This window comes from Sceloporus undulatus, chromosome 4 (assembly GCF_019175285.1).
Source record: "Sceloporus undulatus isolate JIND9_A2432 ecotype Alabama chromosome 4, SceUnd_v1.1, whole genome shotgun sequence".
Lineage (NCBI taxonomy): Eukaryota > Metazoa > Chordata > Lepidosauria > Squamata > Phrynosomatidae > Sceloporus > Sceloporus undulatus.
In genome coordinates, this window is record NC_056525.1 from 164,267,863 (window position 1) to 164,291,091 (window position 23,229).

Genomic DNA, 23,229 nt, shown 5'->3' on the forward strand with positions numbered 1-23,229 from the left:
GTGTAAAGATTTGAGTGTTGTACTATGGCTCTGGAGGACAGGGTTTGATTCCCAGCTTGGCCATGAAACCCAGTAACCTTGGACATGTCACACTCTCTCAGCCTCAGAGAAAGGCAATGGCAAACCTCCTCTGAAGAAATCTTGCCAAGAACCCCCCATGATAGGTTCACCTTACAGTCACCAGCCAGAAACAACTCGAAGGCACACAACAATAACATAGTGCACTTGGCTTAAATTTTAATGCCCATATAATAATCTAGTTAACTGCAACTGCAGCACATAAATGTACAGATGATGTGGGAATCATGCAGTCTTCTGGAGGATGTCAGACTAGAACTCTCAGCAACCCCAGCTGGTATAGCCAATGGTGAACAACAACAGAAGTTGGAAGTAATTACCACCTGGAAGGCTGCCCAATTCCCACCCCTAATGTAGAAAACTTCAACAGGCTGACCTTTGCCTTACCTTCTCCTGCATGGACACAAGCAGCACTAGTGGTTATTACAGTGAATCCTGGGACTCATGAGCCTTTCTATCCACTCCCACCCCACTTATTTGTGGTCTCATACTGGAACGCAATACAGTTTAATTGTACTACACAATAAATTCAGTTTGGGGACTACAACAAAATTTTATAAAACTGCAACAAGTGCACACAATATATAAAAGATTGTCCTTTCCAAACTTGTATAGTAAGGCATCATCAATTATTGTGGCACATACTGTAAGATGTGCATGAGAATAATCTAAAATGTGTTCAGCAATCGGAATGCAAAAGTTTAAGATTTCTGCAAAACCAACAGCTTTGCTATTTCTAGTTTCAACATTATATGGGTATGGATATATGCATGTTATAGTACAAAACAACTTTCTTTTTGAGTTGTTCGCATGACTGGAAAAACCAAACCTGTGTCTGTTAACAAGTATATCGAAAATAAGATTATGCATGTATGATTTTGTTTTATAACTGGAAATCTAATTAAATCTCTTCACAAACTCTATATCGTTTTCTTTGACACCTGAAATGAGTTCATGTTTTATGGTGATAGAAGAGATGTGGAAATCTAATTTTTTAAAAAATAGGAAAAAAAAATCTGGAACTCCATCCCCACCCCTCCAAAATTGGCCAAAATTAATTATGGAATATTTTCTTTTATAATGAATTAAAGTTTTAAAAAGAGGTATTCATGTATTTATTCATGCAAAATTATTTCTAAAAACTATGTAATTGGAAGGCTTTTACATAAGACCTCATATAACGGGGTGGAGAAAGCACAGGGCCCACCTTTGTAACTCCAGGCCCCCCTAAATTTCCTAATCTATTTTTTGGCATTATTTTTGGCCAATTTAGTCTGGAAACTTCACCAAAATTCCCCAAAACATGCAAAAAGATGCGTTAGCACCCTCTGTCCCATGCAATCATTCCCCAATAGCCCTCTTGGCAAAAACAGTAACCATCAGGGACATTACATCAGCATTTGGGATGTGGTATAACTGCAGGAAGTGTTACTGCATGCAGTCAGGGAGGTTGTGGCCTGGCTGAGAGAAACTGGCCTCCGAACCCCAGGGTAGGTGCCCACTAAAACATATAGTATCAGATCATCACAATTCTTGGTCTTCATTTCCTTTCCACAATTCTTTTTATGGAACTAACTGTGATTGTTTGTTCTGGAATGGCAGGGGGAGCAATCCACCATGCATGGGTTTTACTCTGCATGCCAACCCGAAAAGGCAGGAGTCCAAATTCTTTTTCCATTTTATCCATTAGAATTCCCTTTCTCCATCAGTTTCTTTATCTAGCCCTGCTTAATCCTACTTCCCCTTCCCCTTTCCTGAGTTTTGATTATGTCTTCATACTATCCTCGCTCCCCCTCCCACTGTCCTACATTCAGTGTCATATCCCTGTCCGGTATTCCTTCTTCATCACTTCTCTAACTCCTTTCCCAATAATAAAGGCTGTGGATTTCTCCCCCTTCACAGTAAGTATCACCTCTCATCCTCGGGATGGCAGCTGGAACAATCCACCGCGTATAGGATCTATCCAAGCCGGTAATATTGGGTGAGATACTCAGCTACTTTGGAACCACTACCTGCAACACTCTCCTTCCAAATGAAGCTTGTGCTTATCTGTACTACTCTAATTTATGTTTAATTAAAGTAGAGGGTTCACGTCATTCTGCTGCATCACACACATCTTGCAAAGGTGTTGGCACAGCATACGCTGAACTCATAGCTACACATTCCTAGGTTGTGGCTTCCCTTCCAAATCATAACATAACGTAACATAACATAACATAACGTTCTGGGATTGAATGAGACAAGTATTGCTTCCAAATGTGTGAACTGACTTGTTCTTTTGATATAAATTCTTACAGCTCTCCTCACATCTAAGGAATGCCATTTCATTTCTTCTGGATGACCTGGCCTTAGAAAAACATTGAGTCTGCACTATATTGTGTCCTTTATCTTTCATACTCTACCATCTTTGTGTTGAGAGATGTTTGTGGTTAGCACCACGTCCTTCTAAGCTTGCATCTGTTGTTATATGCATTCAATTCTGAAACATCAAAGGTACCCCCTTATCCAGATTCCTGTCTAGCAGCCACCACCTTAACTCCTTTTTTCAAGCAAAATGGTACTGATTAGACAGTACAGCTTTCTCCCAGTAGCTTTCTAATACAGAAGCAACAGTTTTTGCAAAGATCTGGAGTGGAACCTTCCCCATGGCACAATTTGTATCATCAATACTAATATTCTCATTAATTTGGCCAGCATCATTAAATTTGCTATTTTCACTGATATCAGATGTGCTATCTCTTGCTCTAACTTTCCTTTCCTTTCACGTAATAGTCTTATAAGACCCCTTTCGATATCTATCAAGGCTTCCAAATATACTAATTTCTTGGTTGGTATTAATGGGCTTTTCTTGTAATGTATTAGGAACCCATAACGTTCCAGAGTTTCATCAGTCAATTTTAGGTCTGTCAACATTGCCTCCTTTGATTTTGCTTTCTGCACTGTATCATCTAGGCATGGATATAACTGAACCCTTTTCTGTCTCAGGAATGCTATCAATGATATCAACACCTTCATGAACACTCTTGGTGCCAATGCTAGGCCAAAAGGCAATGCTTTGATTTGATAATTATGTACATAGTACTGTACTCTAATCTGAGATACCTTCTGTCTGCCTTTGCCATGGGAACATGGAGATCAACTTCATTTAAATCTACAGAAACCATCAGATCCTTCTTCCTCAAACTGTCCTTTCTTTTTAGATTGTAAACCCGAGGGCAGGGAACTGTCTGAATAACTATCTGTAAGCTGCTCTGAGAGCCTTTAAGGCTGAAGAACAGGGTATAAATACTGCAAATAAATAAATAAATAGTTTGAAGCATCTTCATCATGAATCTCACGTACCTTAAATAAACACTGAGGTACTTGAGATTCAAAACCAGATAATAAGTGTTGTTGCTTTTGGGCACAGTAAAGAGAATAAAGCCCAGAACGTCTGATCCACTGGAACCCCCTCTATTGCCCTTATGTCCAACAGGTACTGAATCTCCTTCCTTGCTATTTATCGCTTGTCTAAATCTCTCGCTACCAGACAGCAAAGATATCTGCTGTTCGTTTTTTTTGTCAAATATTATTTTGTAATCTCATGTTACTGATTTACCCACTGGTCTGTCATGATCTCTAACCATAAACTGCCTGACCATAAATTGCCTGAACTGCAACAATCTTCCCCCTACTGGTTGAGTCCTCAAGTCAATACTGGGTTCTTCCCCTTTTTGAGGAAGAACCTCCACCTCTTACCTGAACTGAAAGTTCTGCTTCCCATAACTTGTCCTTTGTTTGTACTACTGCTGTCTTTGCTTCCAGAACTCTTGTCTGTCTAGCCATTCCTCTTCCTCCATGAAAGGAATTATAGCTGTCAAATCCACTCCTGTACAAGCATCTACCCAAATGTTTCTTTTGCAATGTTGGCATATCCTGGTTTTTCTCCTTATTTTCTATCAAAACTTTATCCAAGGTATCCTCACCAAATAGCAGCTCTCCCTTAAAGGGAATGAATGTCAATTTATTTCTAGACCTTTCGTCTGCTTCCCAATGATGCAACAACAATGAATGTCTACTGAAACTGCATTAATGCTTCAGGCTGCAAATGCAGTGGAGTTGTGACTTGCATCTGCAACATACTGCAGAACTCTCTTCAATTGGTCCAATTCCTTATGTGGTAAGCTCACACTCACCTCCTATGATTCTTCCAGATCCTGAATCCATAGCACTGCAGCCTGAAAAAACACTGATGTGGCTACTGATGCTTTTACTGCCGGCACCAAAGCCTTGTGCACTTTTCTTGCTCATCTCTTGTCCGTGTCTTTTAAAGTTGCATCACCTTCACGTGGAACAATAGCACCTGAAATCAAAGGTGCTATTGGGCCATAATGAGTGGACCTTTAAAAGATCCATATCTGTTTTCTCAAAAGAATATAGCTTCTGACAATACCCTAAATGCCTTTTAGTATTTAAAGATGTTCTCCATTCTGTTTCAATTAATTCCTTAAACTTCTCAGCCATAGGTATTTCCTCATAGAATCACAGAATCGTAGAGTTGGAAGAGACCACAAGGGCCATCCAGTCCAACCCCCTGCCATGTAGGAACTCTCAATCAAAGCATCCCCGACAGATGGCCATCAAGCCTCTGTTTAAAGACCTCCAAAGGAAACTCCACCACATGTCGAGGGAGTGTGTTCCATGGTCGAACAGCCCTTACTGTCAGGAAGTTCCTCCTAATATTGGGGTGGAATCTCTTATCCTGTAGCTTGCATCCGGGTCCTGTTCTCTGGAGCAGCCGAAAACAAGCTCCCTCCTCAATATGACATCCCTTCAAATATTTAAACAGGGCTATCATATCACCTCTTACCCTTCTCTCTCCAGGCTAAACATCCCCAACTCCCTAAGTAATTTCTCATAGGGCATGGTTTCTAGACTCTTCACCATTTTAGTCACCCTCCATTGGACACACTTTAGGATACCTGTTTTCTTATTACTGAAGTTATTGTACCATCCTTATCCATTGTGTCTTTTGATTGGCTATTATTTACTTCATTCCTCAAACCTAACATCTGTAATACCATCTTTAACAAATTTTTGAATATTTCACTTTGAAACAGCCTGTCTGCCTTTCCTCTTCCTCATCTGAGAAATTATATTCTGATTTATAATCTTGCTCCTCTACTACTTCGTTCCCATTCTTCCTATATATCTGGTTCTTCTATATGTCTTTGTTTTCTTGTACACTTCCTTGGTTTTCCATCATCTACCCTGTCATTCTCATCTTCTTGCTTCTGACTATTTCCATGTATATCCTTCTCCTGTGTATCACTACATCTCAACTGGTTTTGATTATAAACAATTCTAGTTTGTTATAATTCATTAGGCTTTGATGTTAATTCATTAATTTCATTTATGAAATTCAATTTTCATTTAAGTTGATGTTTGAATAAATCCTATTTATTTCCCTTTATATATCATTTATTAATTTATGCATATTATTATTTGCAAATAGAGTAGTTATTTCCTTGCTCACTGCTTCTCTAATCAAGGCTTTGAAATCTGGCATCATTGCATATATCTTGCTGCTTCTTGCTGCATTTCCTTTATTTTTTCTATTTTCTCCCTTGCTTCCTCATTACTATATATAGGTGACTGCCTCTGCATGTTAATTTCTAGCTGTCCCCCACTCACATTTGGCAATTCTGAAAACAATGTGTGTAAAGAAGCTGCAAATTCCTGTGTTTTATATCCATTCCATCTGGAGCATGTTGAGTAAACTCTCTCTCCATGTCTGCCTTGGCGCTGTTTGTGTGTATTAATTCATGTGCTGCTGCTCTTAACAGTTTGTCTTTCACTGCCTCCTGCCTCCAACACACTTCAACGCCAGTGGTTCGATGTGTCGCATCTCAACTCCACCCACAGCCTCTCTCCCTGAGCACTGCAAATGATAGTTGGGGCTGTTGCTCGTCGAACCGGCATGAAAATGGCAGACAGCATTGTACTCTACAGACTCACTGGGCAGTGGTCATTTGGGTTTTACATTTTAAAATGTTCTCTTTTCATCCTTCCACCTCCGGTTTTAGCCATACTAAACCGGTACCTTGTCTTTCATTCCTATTCTTAGTTTACTGTCAGAACTTCTTCCTTTCTTACCTTCCTTCAGTCTTTTCTCCATTTCTCCTCCCTATTTCTAACTACTATTGTAATTCACCTGAGAAGCGCTTTCTCACGTCAGGTTGGCAGGGCATAAAAATAAAAACTGGCAGAGAAGGAGGGAGTTCTAACAGATAAAATGGAAAAATAATTTAGACTTCTGCCTTGTTGGATTGGCACATGGATAATACCCATATGTGATGGGTTGCTCCACCTGCCATACCAAGAATGGTTTTGTTTTTGTTATGCTACTGTTGATAGTATCTTCCCTCTTTATTGCTTATGCATGATCCTACTGGAATCACAAACCTAAAAGTCCTTTACAGATCAAAAATAACCTGTACTTTTAAAATTGTATGCATAATAATGATGATGGTGATGATGATGTTTTATCTACCTCTTCCCAAGGCTGGAGGTGAAATACAACATAGATTAAAATACACCATATAATTAAACACATAAAACAATTTAAACACATAAGGTTAAAAACAAATGCAACATTAAAACAACTAATATACATTAAAATCATCAAACAAATAAATGTAACATTAAAACAACCACTTTACATTAAAATCATCCAGACATAATTTTAAAATGTATCAATTTAAAATTCATATCACTGCTGGATGTACCTGTGATCTATATGGCTGCCATATTTTGAAATAACTGAAACTTCCTCAACTTCATACAAAGGTAACCCAATGTACAGCACATTTCAGAAATCCAACCTTGAGGTTACCAGTGGATGCACTACAATCTTTAAGTCTTCCAACTGTAGGAAGGGGTGTGGCTAGCACATCCGTCAAAGCTAATAACAAGCATTCCTGGCCCCTGCATCTATCTGACCTGACATAGAGAGAGACAGATCCAGGACCACTCCCAACCTGCAAACACAGTCTTTCAAAGAGAGTGTAATCCCATCCAGAACTAGCGGACACACCTCCAAGTCCACATTAGGACTTTGATAGTAAACACCTCTGTCCTGGCTGGATTCAGTTTTAATTTGTTTTTATTCATCCAAATGATGCACCATATTAATATTGTGCCAAATGATGCACAATAAATTTTATATTTCTAAAGTAACAAAGTGACTTTCAATCTGGAAAGGATGCCAATATTACATTTTTTTCAATTTTTCTGAAAACTTCAGGTTTTCTCCTCCAGAAGAAAACAAGAAAAAGAAAAAAAAAACTATTTTAATCCTAGGGCATCAAAAATTTCAGAAACTTTGCAAGTGCAAGTGGCAGAAGAAATAGAGCACGAGATATTCCACAGTGGGGACTGAACTTTCTCTTACATACTTACTTCTTAATTTTGTTTTGTTCACTGTGTGCCTTCGAGTCATTTCTGACTTGTGGAAACCCTAAGGTGAACCTATTACAGGGTTTTCTTGTCAAGATTTGTTCAGAGAGTTTGCCTTTGCCTTCCTCTGAGGCTGAAAGTCACCCAATGGGTTTCCATGGCTGAGCAGGGATTCAAACCGTGGCTGCCAAAGACACTCAAACCACTACACTGCTGGCTGTCTTTATTCCTTAAGTACTCAAGGAGCAACAAAAAACCAACCTGTTTGAAGATCTCAATAGAAGGCATTTTGCAACTTTTATTATTGCAGGAGTGTTAAATGAGCAATAAAAACCAGGTATCAGGTATGCTCAAGGTAGTGCATTACCGATTAGTTCTACAAGGACTAGACAGTTTTGTGCAATATGTTATCAAAGTAAAATCAGTTTGCACTTGAGCAAATCATTCTTCAAAATAAAGACTCTGCAGTTCTGTTCCAACCACCCACACTTACCTCCACTAAATTGCCATTTAAAAGCATAACAATATAAATAATATTGTTTATTCGAACAATTGGATTAACAGACAAGAGACCAAAGTTCAGATGCCTAATCAGCCAAAACACTCTATAAATTTTCATTTTATCTTATTTGTCAAGTTTTGCATGAAGACATAATATCTTCACTCTGACTCATGAGTAAAAATCAAAGATATTCTGAGCAAAGAAACAGATCTCTCAACAGAATATTTGATTTAAGATGAAAAAGTTACCTTGGTCTGACTTTCTTCTGCATAGCCAGGTGTGTCTGTATCTGGAGGATAGGCAACTGTTATGTAGATATTATAGGGCTTTACCTGTTTTTGTAGAGAAAAATATTTAGTACATTTAAATATATTGAGTTTTTCCAAGACCAGTTTACTAAGTGGAGAAAAGTGTAAAATATTGGCATGCATGCACAGGTATATTAGTGTACTAGCTGCCCAGTATACTGGTCAAAGTCCGAATAAATTTTATTACTTTTATTACTTACTAGCTGCCCAGATGAATGATGAGACATACTGTGTTCAAAAACAGATTGCTCAATATGTCATGTGTGATATTATGTCTCATTTTGATGCAGCATACAAATGTCCCCATCAAATGGAACAATACTGAAATAGTATACTCACATGGCTTTTGAACCATAAGAATCTCTCCTACAGAACATTTTACTTCTTACTATGACATGTAAAATAGTTTAGTCCATGCCTGGCAACAGGATGGAATGCAGCCCATAGTTTGAACTAGCTATGGCTTTCTTCCTTTTCTGTATTCATTTCACAGAATTCTTAAGCCAAAGAGATAAACTACAATTTTATGCACCTATATCCTAGCAAAAGTAACCTACATTTCTCTATATAATGGCAACATCAATGCTATGCAAATTATCTGGATCAGGAGTAGGTAACTGCAACAGGTCTAGGGGCCAATTTTCTGCCACAGCAATTGCCGCAGCCAAAGGACAACAGTCTCAGTTTTGTCATCTTGTCTTCCACTGAGAATTCAGGCTTGATCTGTTCCAGAACCCATTTGTTTGCCTTTTGGGCAGTTCATGGTATTCTCAGAACTCTTATCCAGCACCACATTTCAAATGAATTAATTTTCTTTTTGTCTGCTTTTTTCACTGTGCAGCTCTCACATCACACAAGACAATATTTACTACCTTTTGCTCTGGCTTATAAGAATAAAACATTTTCAGAATCAGAAGACACTTTGTCCTTCAACTGGACCAAATGTAGAAAGACATTTTACATTAGAGAAATGTCACAAAATTTAACACCATTTTCAAAAAATACAATACATGCAATTGAGAAACAAATAATACCTCCATTTGCAAAGCTTCAGCTAATCCTCGAAGAGCAAACTTTGTTGCAGAATATGCTGAGTAGCCAAACAACCCAACTTGACCAGCTTGGGATGACACAAACACAACCCTTCCCATCCTTCGTTCCTTCATGGTGGTGATTACTGCATGAGTTGGATAAACACTGCCCAGATAGTTGACAGCCATCAATTGCTTTCAATAAACATATAATTCAGAGTCAATGAATTTCATAAGCATTCATCATGTCTCAATAATTCATGCACACATTTAAGTAGGTGTGGTGTTCACATTTGAAGCTTCAATGATATTAAGCCACATCACTGAAGATACAGTTGAGTGCAATACTCTTACTCCAAACATTGAGTAAATGGCTAAATGTTATAAATGCTTATATGTTGCAAAATATGGGCTGCACCCATCAATATGCTGTAGTGCATTCATGTGGGTAGCCTCTTGGGTGGTGTGCAGTCAGGTCCTTTCTGCTGCGAGCACTAGTTTGAATCCTTGTGGAACTGCTGCTAGTAGGGTGACACAGGCTGTACTTTTCAGTATTTCCAAGTAGCAGAGGGGAAAGTCCCAAGGTAAAACCCTGCAGAGCCACTACCAACAAGCATAAAAATGCTGAGCTAGCTGGACCAATGATTTCAGACTGTGTAAGTCAGGTTCTTATATTTACTCACACAGTTAAAAACAGTAAATAAAAGAACTGACCTGCAACAACATTGCCTCAGTTATGAATCCCGAACTAATTAGGGATAGTGGACTATTAATAACCCATAGCTGCAATGTTTCACCTTCTAAAGCAGCACCAGTATTGAAATGACCCTGTCCAACTCACACATATTCACTCTGGAAAAATACTATCAAAGTTTTGGGATCGGTTTCAGAATTTGGAAAGGTTTATTTATTTATTTAAAACAGAACCGAACATAAAACTAGCAACCCACAACCCCAGAATTCCCCAGCCAGTACAGCCAGGTACCTCTATATAAATTGTCTACAATGTTCACTTTAGAACATGTATCATCACTACAGGCATTCTAAGGAATGGTTAAGTCTAGTAACAACTTTGTATAGAATTTCATCACAAAGTAACCCTTTTTTATTTGTGGCCAGCTGCAGACTATCAAAATGTTTCTGAGAAGGTGGTGTATTGTTCTCAGAGGCCTGCCAGCTCCATTGGGCCTAGCCTAAAGTAAGCAGATGAGCCCTCCCTCTGCCATCTATGTCATCAGAGGGAGAGTGAGGCCTGCCAGCTCCACCGGGCCTGGCCTGAACTAAGAAGAGCCCTCCCTCCAGTCTATCTGCCTTGGCCCAGGCCTCAGAGGGAGAGAAGAACTGCTGGATCTGATCCCTTCCCCACCACTATTCCCTTCTCCTTTTGTGTTGTGTCTTTTTATATTGTAATCTGCTCTGATAGCCTTTAGGGCTGAAGGGTGGGGTATAAGTACTCTAATAAATAAAATACAAACACAGCTTGACTTTTAAAATACACAGTACAGGATGTTTTCCAGATAATTGCTATCTTAGTCTAGTGTTGCCCATTTGGGAAATTTTGATTAAATTAAAATTCTAATGACATTAAGTAGAATATAGCATACATAGACTGGTATAGCCTTCTTTAGTTTCAATAAGGATTATGAGGTATTCCCACACATGTATTACTGAATAGAAGTTATACAGGAATAGTGCTTGGCAAGCAGTACAGATGAATACAAGAGAAATAACTATTAAGAATAGTTATTGCATAGGTAGAAAACATTCAGCTGTGTGTATTGCACTGCTGTTTTTAACTTACAACATAATACGAATGTACAGTATCAGAAATTACTGTTAAAATGGATTATACTTTTTGACATTGAGACCTAACTTCTAGTTTCTCTGATTAGACAAATGTAAATTTGTCTGATGCTGCTGTATTCATGTTTCAAATACATCCAGGCATAAAAAGTTGGGAATAATATACCTCAAACCTACTGGCATCAAGATCTTCAAATTTTCCATTAACTGATGTTCCAGCACAGTTTACAAGCATGTCAACTGGACCCAACTTCTCTTGAGCCTGAAAAGAAAAACTATTTAGTGAGTTCAATAAAAAAAAACTGGTGCCCACAAATTATATGAACCCTACTTTCACCAAAACATTTCTGTGGTAAGAGTGTACCATATAAAACAAAGAGTTATGTAAAAGCTAGCAATTTCCTTACTTGCTTTAGAATTTTTGCCACATGCGCAGAGTCTTTGGAAATATCAACAGAAATAAAGTGCACAACCTATATTAAGGAAAAAATAAGAAAGTATTAGAACACTGTACAGTACTATTTTTTTTTTTTTTTTTTGATTCAGTGAGTACTACGTCAACCATTTTAGCTAACATTTTTGCAGAAAAGGTAAGGACATCCTGACCTCAATGCACACGTTGCAAGAGCTTTGCTTTCTTGGTCTTACAGTGAAAGAAGGGTACATTGTTACTTTTATCTAGATTAAAAAAACTTTGGAAGCTGATTCCTTTAGTGCTACTATGAACTCAAGTTCCAAAACAAGAATGAGCATAAAGGTGAGAAAAGAGCAAAATATTTACAGTCATGCTTGCAAACACTGTCTGAGCTCACTGCTTGCAAAATTCAGTATGCATGGTTTCACTTATCTACATCTGAAAATGTTCTCTCTCTAGGCATTTCTGGATCCTCCAGTGTGGTTCTATGGTATGCTGGGCTGGAAGGTGTTTGTCTCATTGAAAACAGTGGGGTTTCCCTATTATCTATGGCTTCAGATATCCATAGGGGCTCTATGGAATGTAACCACCTTGGATACAGGGCTAATACTGTACTGCCATTTGGGACACATTGCAATGACACTGATTATCTGGACTCATTTCAGACTGGCTTCAACTAAAATATGGGGTAAAAACTATTCTCATCACCTTGGCAGATGTCCTAAATTGGATTCTGGATGGGAAAATACTATGAGCTTTTCTGGACTTCTTGGAAGCTTCTGAAACTATCAGCCATGGTATCTTTATCAACTATTTGACAGAGCTTGGTCTGATAGTACTGTATTTTGTCTCCTGTATTATTAAGTATCTACACAAGCGGTGAGCAACTGCCATGGGTTGTGGAATGCACTGGCCTCCCTGGGGTCTTTTTTTTAAAATCATTTTTCTAAACTAAAAGGATTCACCATGTGCTCCCAGGGGCAATGAGAACTAATTTTGCCCTGTTGTTTTTTTCTACTTCCTGGTAGGGGGAAAAAGAAGCCCTCTTGGCTTAAAACAGTCGAGAGAGGCCAAAAACATGGTGAAATTGCCTGCATGCTCCTTACAGGTTTTGTTGTTGCTGCTGGTTAAAATATTGGTTTTAAGCTTTAAAGCCATAGACATCTTGAAACATGTCTCTCCAATCTGAAGCTCTCAAAATATTTGATAGCACTGTCTTTTTAGTGTCATTTAACAGTTCCTAATCCTGAAATGCTAAATGAATAACCAACTAACAACAATATTAAAATAACATTATTAATGGCTATGTTCCCTTGGCTATACTTGCAAGAATTAGCTATACTTTGTCTGAAGTATATGAAGATGCAGAAGTCTTCATATCTAGAAGACAATTTGTTTCTTTTTATCTGTCTATAGTCTTATATCAAGTTTATTCCCACCTTCCCCCCTTTTTATGAATGTCTATTCAGTTTCACCAACATTTTTATGTACTACCAATGCACACATCTACACAGTTGGTAGGTTTCTGTATACTGAGATGCTGCAGTAAAACAAGAACAATACATCATATGGCTAAGAATACTTTGGTAATTATATGTCATTAAACATTTAGGGGAACATTCAGTAACCATTTTGCGTATAACTATCCTAAGTGAAGATATGATTATTTGGCTGCCATAGTTAATCTGAGTTCTGGATTATTCTTTAACAAAGAAGTTTCAGATTATCCATAAAATTATTTCATGCAATTTACCATAAACTGAAGTCGCACAAACATTTCTTTTTTCTATTTCATACCTAGATTAATTCAAATACTACTGTGCCTTCTGAATGTGAAAATATTTGCAAAAAGGCATATCAGTTTTGTTACAAATGTGGCAAAAGCAATCTTACCTGTTTATCATTAACTGAGAACTTCTCAATTTCTCTCTTTGCCTCTGATAGTCGATTCTAGAATTGAAGAACACAATTTCGTAAATCATTCCTCAAAAAGAAACTTAAGATGAATAAAATTAATATTACCTTTAAATCATTTAAAAAGTAATTAAAATTACCATATAGTGTCTTATAATCCGCCCCGCACTCTTAGAATATCAGGGAAGGAACTATTGGAATACATGAAAACCAGACTACTGTAGTTACAACTTCCCTTAAAGCTTTCACAACCGCAGCCCCTGAACTATGGAACAGCTTGCCAAGAGATCCACCTTATTACTACACTGGAAGCCTTTAGGAAGGCACTTAAGACAGATCTCTACTGGCTGGCCTATCCATCTGATCTGCTAAGAATGATCCTAAAGAACACCTCCACTTCCGATTTAAGAGCATGGGAACAGAAGACAATTTGGATATTTTAATGATTGGTAGCAGTATTGCTGACCGTTTTACTATTTTTATTTTTAGATAACATTGTATTTGCATTTTGTATTGTTGAATTTTTTTTGCTGTAAATCTGCCGTAATCTTCACGGAGAGGTGGGAAAAATAAATAAATAAATAAATAAATAAATAAATAATAATAATTATTATTATTATTTTCAGGTGCTTAGAGATGAAAACTCTTGAACATGAAGGTTATGACTTGAGATTTGGGTAGCAAGTTAATCTTTGGTATAATAAAGGTAAAGATCATGCAGAAATTTAACATCACTGTATGAGAAAGGCTCTTTTATGACTTCCATATAAATATAAGCAGTGATTTTTTCCCTAAGATAACATTAGCCACCTCACCATAGGAAGCCTTCTTTAAGAAAGAATGGGTTTAAAAAATGGCTGTTGTAATTTGAGAAAATGAACTCTATTTTGACGATGAACATGTCCTTTAAAAAGTGTATAAATGGCTATTGAAACTAGAGACAAGTTAACCTGTATATGACAATAGGCCCAAAATTTTGGGCATAATGTACAAATGAGATATGGTTCGGTTGAAAGATATAAAATTTACTTTGTGTAGTAATTTAAAAGGAAACCTGTACAAATGATGTATATGACACAAAATATGTTGTCAAAAACTTAGCCTGATTTGGTTCTATAGTGCCATAGTGAAGCACTATTGTTATTTTTTTTTTTAAAAAAGGTATTTTTGAAGAAAAAAAACTAGTCATAAATGACAAATAAATGGTGTAACAATCGAGCAGGGAAATAGCTTTAAATATCTAAGAGTAGTCTTTCAGGCATCAAGAGCATGGAAACTCCAGGCAGAACTGGCAATCAAAAGTGCACATAAGAATATGATAGCTCTGCAGAGCTTTTTCTACACCAGGAGGATAATACATACTTGCAACCATACAAGTTTTTGAAGCCAAAGTCATTTCAGTCTTACGATATGGAGCCCAAAACTGTACTTACAATAAGTCTGAGATATTAGACAAAATTTCTGAGAAGTATATTTTCAGGGCCATGTTGTGTTTTAGATGTAGCAATGCGCCTTGAGGCACGCCTGACTACCATCAAAGCATGAGCTTGGATTCTGATAATTAACTTCTGGCTTAAATTTATATTTATTCCATGTGGGTTGGCTCCATTGGTTTTATCAGACAATTACTCCTCCTCCTGGAAATTGATGATAAACAGCATCTTATGTATGTGTGGATTTTCTCAGATAACCCTAGTACAAATGGGCTATGAAAGGGCAAAATCAGTCTTTATGCAGTCTACCTGGGATATAGAATTACAGAACTACATGGATAAATTTAGGAATATCCTAGTTTTAGGAAGTTTGGAAGTGACTTTTGCTAGGCCAACCTTTTTGGCTAAGCTAACAGCACCCAAACTTGGGCAGCCATCACTGCAGTCCGTTTTAATGTCCTCCCTTCTGCTGTTTTGGAAGGAAAATATATGAAGCTCCCTTATAAGAATCAGACATGGTTATGTTCTGAGACTTCAGTTGACTCACTTGTGCACATCATATTGTACTGCCCATTCTACGAAGGTGTGCACTCCTCTTTAGTTTACCCAATTTTACAAAAATTCCCAGGAAGAGCAGCTGATCATTACTTGACATTACTGCTTGAGGATGTAGACTCTCAAACAACTGAGATCATGGCTTGATTCTGTGCAGCCGTCATTGTTACACGCAGACAAATTACCCTAGGACCAGACTTATTGTTAAATGTTGAAAGTGGGATGCTAGAAGATAAGAGGGCTCCCTTTTTCATCTGTGGTGGACTTGTAAGAAGGCAAAAAGTTCCTGGTCCAAGATTTACTGTATGTGTTAATCCAAAATATTAAAGGTGGATTTTGTAATGCCATGAGAAATGTTTCCGTTGGGCATTATGAATAAAGAACTGGACAGTAAACATGAATTACACCTTTACTACATGACGGCAGGAGTAAAACTGTTTATAGACTGAAGCACGGATGAAGAAAGAATTGCTGAGGTAGCCCTGAGGTGATGCGATGAAAAGTGATTAATCACTCATTTAAGTGATTAATCAGTTAAAGTGATTAATCACTCATTTAATCTCCATTGCTTTCAGTAGGTTCTAGCCACAGCTCACTAGTACACTAAAGTTAAAGATTATAACTATATAGGTAAGTAGTATTTTTTACTTATAATTATTGCAAAAAAACTCTCTTCAAGCACAACACAATTGTTAAATAAATGAGAAATTTACCTCATTTCTTGCAATTAATGTTATAAAAGCACCTTGTTTAAAACATTCAATAGCAATGCTTTTTCCAATGCCACTGGAGCCTCCGGTTACCTTTTAAGAAAAGAAAACAGTATTTCAATTAAGTCTGTAAAGCTAATTATATGGCAATATAAATCTTTTATTAGTCAGAATAGTCAAATTCGGGACCAGCTCACACAAACATTTTCCCATGATTAGCAATGTAAAATTTCTAGAAATTTTGACAGCACGCACCTTCCCCCCACCCCCTAAAAAAAAACATTTTCCAAAAATCGGGGGGGGGGGGGGATAACATTAGAATTCTTTACAAATTGAAAAGAACTTTGTTACTTTAGAACATAAGATGTAGTATATGCACAATGAATTATACAATCTAGTTTGGCATTAAAGTTAACATGTTCAGTATATTAAAAGCACAGTTCACTCAGACAATAGTTACCAACTGAATTCCCTTTATTTTTTTACATTTTTTGTTACAAATGGAGCTACAAGGTCCTGAACTGTGAGGAATTTCTTTGATTTTTCAGTTAATATAAAACATATTAGAAATTCATTTTCTGAAAATGAAACCAGAAGTGTTGTGAATTACTTTCAATGTGTGCCATAATGCAAAATTGCATAAATTTATAAAACTCTATGTCCCTCCTGTATACACACACACACACACACACACATACACAAAGCTCATGCTGCCAGTTTATTTCTTTCAGTTAGTCTCAAAGGTGCTACACGATCTCTCTATATACTTTTTCTAAGTTTGAATATAGGTGAAGGTGGGATGCAAATATTGTATTTGGCTTTATGGTAAGCTTTATAAACCTGAAAGAACAGGTTGCATGCAGTATTTATTATTGCAAATTAAGATTTATGGCTTCGCCAACAGGTCAATGTGGAAACCTACTTCTGTTTCTTGAAGAAAAGACATATATCCTCTGTTATGATGAAGTCTAGCTTTTGGAAAGTTACTTTGGCTCACGTCTCTCTGAAGAAGTAACCAACATGACAGATTACTTTTGAAATTGTCCTCTAATCTAGAATCTGTTAAAACATAAGTGGGACTTTATGTGTGCATGCACACACATCTGACTGCAGGTTAGGATGGTTTTTGTTCACGTCAAGAGGACAAAAGCTCCTGTGAGCATCTAAAAACATGCTTATGGAAGAAAATGTTAATAGTTCTTTTGATCCTACACTTGGTTTCAAAGAAAGCTACTTTCTTAAATGGTTTTAAATGTGCATGAGGGGAGCAAAAAAGTTCAAGGAGTTCATAATGGACCCTTTATAAGTAAATGAACATAATTTTGTAATGCTAGAGACATGTAAACTGCACGGTGCAAGGTTCTGAAGCATGTATCTTATTAGTATTTTATAAATCCTCTAGTTGAGCACCAATCAGTTTTAACTGTTTTAAAAACCAATTTACAAGAATGGTGCCTTACTGTTTTTCAATCAATACAGCCAGGAAGAAAAATTCCAAAAGTAAGATAATTTATAGCTAATCTAAAGTGCTAAATGGTGTGTGACTGCCCTCTCCAAGAGTTCCATAAATCTGGCAAATTACATTTTAGTCACAAAAAGAAGAATTATGTAAATAATTTCTTTTCAGTTCAAAGTAATCAAGTATACCTGAAATACAAATATCTATCTATTGTAAATAAGCATATTTCAATATACATATTTATCCATATTCCGATGGATGCAATACACAGAAGAGTTATATAAAAGAGATGACAACATGGAGGACACATGGAATGAAGAGCCATATAAAGATGAACCCCAAATTTTAAAAACTGAGGTGGAAGCAGCAATAAAGGAAATGCCAAAAAACAAGACTCCAGGAACAGATGATATTCCAACAGAACTGTTGCAATCCACATTGACAGAGTCAACTCTAGTGCTAACCAACATATGTCAACAGAGATGGAAAACAAAATGATGACCAACTGATTGGAAGTGATCAATATGCATCCCCATCCACAAAAAATGAGACACAAGAGACTGCAGCAACTATAGAACCATAGCACTGATCTCTCATGCAAGCAAAATCATACTCAAAATTGTGCACCATAGACACCAACCATACATGGAGAGAGAAATCCTAGAGGTCCAAGCAGGGTTCAGGAAAGGAAGAGGCACCAGCGATCACATTGCAAATACACAATGACTAATGGAGCGTAGTAGGGAGTTCCAAAAGAAAATCAGCATGTGTTTTATAGATTATAGCAAAGCCTTTGACTGCATAAATCATGAAAGGCTATGGAACGCCCTTAAAGATATGGGAGTGCCAACACATCTGATAATCTTGATGAGGAATCTGTAGTCAGGACAAGAGGCTACAGTCAGGACAGAAGAAGGAGAAACAGAATGGTTCCCAATTGGCAAAGGAGTCAGACAAGGCTGCATCCTATCACCATACCTATTCAACATATATGCAGAACATATTGTAAGGAAAGCAGGCTCGAACATGGAAGGAGGAGTGAAAATAGGAGGAAGAAATATCAACCATCTGAGATATGCTGATGACACCATAATACTAGCAGAGAACCTCACAGATCTGGAACAACTAATAAGGAAGATCAAAGAAGAAAGTGCAAAGGCAGGTTTATTGTTGAACATTAAAAAAAATGACCACAGAGAACGTACACACATTCAAAGTAGACAATGAGGAAATTTAAATAGTAAAAGATTTCTCATATCTGGGATCAAAGATTGATTGGAACGGGGGCTGCAGCCAGGAAATCATAAGAAGATTAAGAAGGGGGGGGGGGGGCAGCTATGAAAGAACTAGAAAAAATCCTAAAATGCAAAGACATACAACTGAGCACAAAAGTGAGAATCATACAGGCCATTGTATTCCCTGTCACCATGTATGGATGTGAGAGCTGGACAGTCAAGAAAGAATATAGACGAAAATTGGCTCATTTGAGAAGTGGTGCTGGAGAAGAGTGCTGAGGATCCCATGGACTGCCAAAAGGACAAACTAGAGCAGATCAAGCCAGAAATATCCCCAGAAGCCAAGATGACAAGACTTAGACTGTTATACTTTGGACACATCATGAGAAGGAATGAATCATCAAAAAAGACAATAATGTTAGGAAATGTGGAGGAAAGTGGAAAGAGAGAAAGGCCACATGATAGATAATTGGGCTTAATTACCATGTACAGTATATGAGTTTGTAGGAGCTGGGCAGAGCAGTAGAGGACAGGGGGGGCTGGAGATGTCTCATCCATAAGGTCGCCATGGGTCGAAATCGCCTCAAAGGCAATTAACAACAACAACAAATATTCCAAAGGTAAGCAGACAACCAGAGTTGTCATCATATGTGGAAATAAAAACTTGTTACACACCCTCTTTCTGATCAGGCATCTTACTACGAAAGTGCACTTAAGTGTTATATACTTATAAGCATGCTATCTCATTTAACTCCAAGCTAGTCAAGCATATTTGCAAAAACAAATACAAACACTGGGGCTAGTATGTGTAATATTGCACATCTCAGTGCTGTAATGTTTTTTTAAAGTCTCTAGTACATTAGTGCCACTGGGTGCATCAAACAATACAGTTTTAATTTATTTTTATTATCTTGAGATCTCTTTTACTAAAACATATACAGTGTGCCTGTGCCATAAGCGGATGCATTTTACGCAGCTTCCAGCTTATGTGGAAGCCGCATGGGGAGAACAATGGCGTGCGAGCGCCCTTGTGGCACGCATGCCGCACTGCCACATGCACACGCCCCATTATTTCCTATGGGGCTTGAGCATAGGCAGATTTTCCCTTATGCGGGAGGATCCGGAACGGATCCTCCGTGTAAGGAGAGGGCCCACTGTAACTGTTATTCTGAATAAAGGCAGCCTACTGCAGATCCACCTTCTGTAACTGTCTCATAGAGGAGAAAAGCGAACACAAAACCAGGCCACCAAATGTCTCATAAACTTTTAAACATTTTATACTCAACTTTGAATCAGAACCTGAAAGTATTATGCCTGGACCACTGGACGAATTAGTTGAATTTTGGAAGTGATGTGAAAGAAACAATGGATTCCCCAAACATGAAGCAGCATGAAACATTCAAATCAGTTTCAGTTTTAAAAACAAACTATTCATAGGTAGTATTAAAGTATCTCAGGCCTGGGGACTTTACATTCTATATCACTGTCTTCCCAGAGTCTACATAAGCCAATCTGCCTTTTAAAAGAATCTTATTAGATTTGCTAAGTATTTACTCTTTTATTTTCAGTTGCCTTGGAAGCCCCCCAATTTTGGCAAAATATATATGTTTAAAACAAATAATTATCCATACTGTTATAATTTTATAGCACAATATAACAAAAGGGGAACATTCTTCCAAATACCAGAAATTCAGCAGTAGAGCAATTCTGGCACAGCATATTTGAAGAATGATATAAATCATTAAAAAGATTTGATGCACAACACAACACAAAAATTTCTACCTGCATGACTCAAGTTGTTCCTTGAGAGCCTAGCCTGAATGCATACTGAAAAACCTTGCTGACTACAGAAGGAACGAACAGTATGTCTTCTCAGCTTTAAAGACAAAATGCCATACTTGGGAGATTCTGCTGTTACTCTTAACATCTCTTATAGAGAAGTAAAAATTTTATTTTATTACACATACATATTACAAAACAAACATCTTAAAAACATACATAAAATACAATTCATATATTCATTTTTAATCTTCCAGTCTTCCACATATAAATAAACATGATTTCCTTCAGTCATAATCTTCCCCGTTTCATTTATTTATTTCTTCTGCTTATCATATTCAACATCAGATCTAATATTTCTTTAATAGTTGTCCTTCCTTCCTTCCTCTGTTTCCCATCTTTTTTTTTCCAATGTAGTTTTCCATTTATTAACTGCTACTGTTTCTTGGTTATTTAACCAATCAGGTCTTCTTCTTCTTCTTTTAGTACTTTCTGATTATTAATTTATATGTTTGGCCATTTCCCCTTAATAAAGTCATACCTTTTTTCCCATTCTTTTGTATCTACAGTTTCCTTGTCCTTTGATTCTTGGCATTTATTTATATTTTCTGATATACATTTTGAAATTATGTCATTTCCCATCATTTCTAATAATTTAATTATCCATTCACCTATTTGGATTTCTTTCTTTAATTTCCAATTCCTGGTATAAACCAGTCTGGCAGCTGCCAGCATATAAAAAATCAAGTTACCATACCTTTTTTCTCTCTCCTCCTCCTATCATATTCAATAATAATATTTCCGGATGGACGGAGTTTTAAATCTACACCTAATATTTCTTTAATACCATTATGAATCATATTCCAAAATGTCTTAGCTTGGGGACATTCCCTCCATAAGTGAAAAAAAGTTCCTTTTTCCAACAAAAATTTTGTCCCTTGCCATAAATCTTACACAGCTTATCCAGAGAAAGATGCCATCTGTATATCATTTTATAATAATTTTCTTTTATGTCTTGGCTCCTTAAAAATTCTGAAATTTTGAAGAGAGTAGGGGGGAGTGTGATGCAATAGGTTTAAAAACAGCAGAACAATTACAAATACTTGTATAATTACTTTCTGGTGAGTCATATCTGTTATGTCCAAAACAGATATAAGTAACAATTACCTAGAAACACAAACAAAGATAATTGCATTTCTTATTTAATGACACTAAACAATATGGACAATTCAAGTGTCACACGGAAGCCTCTGTAAGGTATTATTCAAAAGTAGCTAACAATAATATTTATGATCAACACAACATGCTTCAAGTATTCATAGCACTTCTCATCTCAATATGTTTACCTCAGTGATGACATAACTGCTAAGATTATTGTCATGCCAGAGACTACAGAATTAAGGTTTGCCCTAGTAAAGGTCAGACTGAAGTCAGCTCTAGGATTTAAACTATGTAGGTAATAAATATCACACTTGCTATTTTGAAATATTAACTATGCAATTTGTTTGTTTAACCAACTTTCATGGGATCCGCACATTTTAGCTTCCCTCCCCTTCAGCCTATAGTATAACCAGGACCAATAAAATATTTTAACTCCCAATACAATGTGATAATCCTTCCATGCACTAGGCTTCTACAGGGCCAGTAAAACTTCAAAGGTATCAAACATGAACAACTCAACAATCAAATACATTTGGGATTTTCCATTCTGAAATGTCAAAGCTCCTTGTACGTATTCTCTGACCTTAGAAATTCATAGCATTAATGTATCGTGACATCAAAACACTTTTTAAGAAATTTAAAATACTGCCAGCTATTCAGCATGTGAGGATGTCACAGAATCACCATTACATTGAAGAGCTAGCAGCTGCAACGGCATTCGTTTACAATTTTGTGCCAAGTGCTAGAGTCTCTGCCTATGTTGATTCTTTTTAAATAGGCTTCATCCCCTCTAACCTTTCGTATATATATATAGATAGATAGATTATATTGCCACAACACTCGTTTTGCAAGGAAACAGCACTGGATGAGCTACAGGTATTAGTCCTTCTGAGCCTGAAATTGCTATCAGGGATGGACAAGTGAAAAGTAGAAGTTCAAAAAGAAAAGTACCAATTTCTTAACCATAACAGGTTAATGGTTGAAAGAATACATGCATTCACTCCTAAACAGAAAACCTGGGTCTAGAAAAAACAGGAATGCAGGACCTTGATACTGAAGGTGCAAAATTACTATTTGGTATGTGTATGGGAATGTGACAAAATGTTTTAAGATCAGTCTGATCTGTATTTTAAACTACAGATAAATTTAAGTAAATTCCACTCCATGGAAAGACTCTGCTTTCAAGATTCCTAAATGTAAGGGCTTTCAGCATGAAGTATTTCAAGGTTTAAAAGACTCCAGCAGGCAGTGAATAGAAAGAAAATAAGACTTGTCCCTCCTTGTTCACAGACTTAGAATCCACGGTTTTGGTCCTTCACGGACTGCAAGTAAGGAGGGACAAAATGGCGTGCGGGGGAGTGTGACACCATTATAGCCAATGGGGCCTGAATATCCGCAATATTTCCGAT

At 37.1% G+C, this 23,229-nt stretch overlaps 1 protein-coding gene across 1 annotated transcript in view; it reads right to left on the reverse strand.

Moving 5' to 3' along the window:
* Positions 1-23,229, reverse strand: part of KDSR (3-ketodihydrosphingosine reductase) — a 42,008-nt gene that overhangs the window by 14,622 nt on the left and 4,157 nt on the right. Inside the window, exons 2-7 of the mRNA XM_042461654.1 lie at positions 16,190-16,279; positions 13,468-13,524; positions 11,567-11,632; positions 11,326-11,421; positions 9,360-9,551; positions 8,266-8,349 (exon numbers count right to left, since the gene is read on the reverse strand). Of these exons, the coding sequence (XP_042317588.1) occupies positions 8,266-8,349; positions 9,360-9,551; positions 11,326-11,421; positions 11,567-11,632; positions 13,468-13,524; positions 16,190-16,279 (585 nt within the window). The remainder of the gene's footprint in view (positions 1-8,265; positions 8,350-9,359; positions 9,552-11,325; positions 11,422-11,566; positions 11,633-13,467; positions 13,525-16,189; positions 16,280-23,229) is intronic.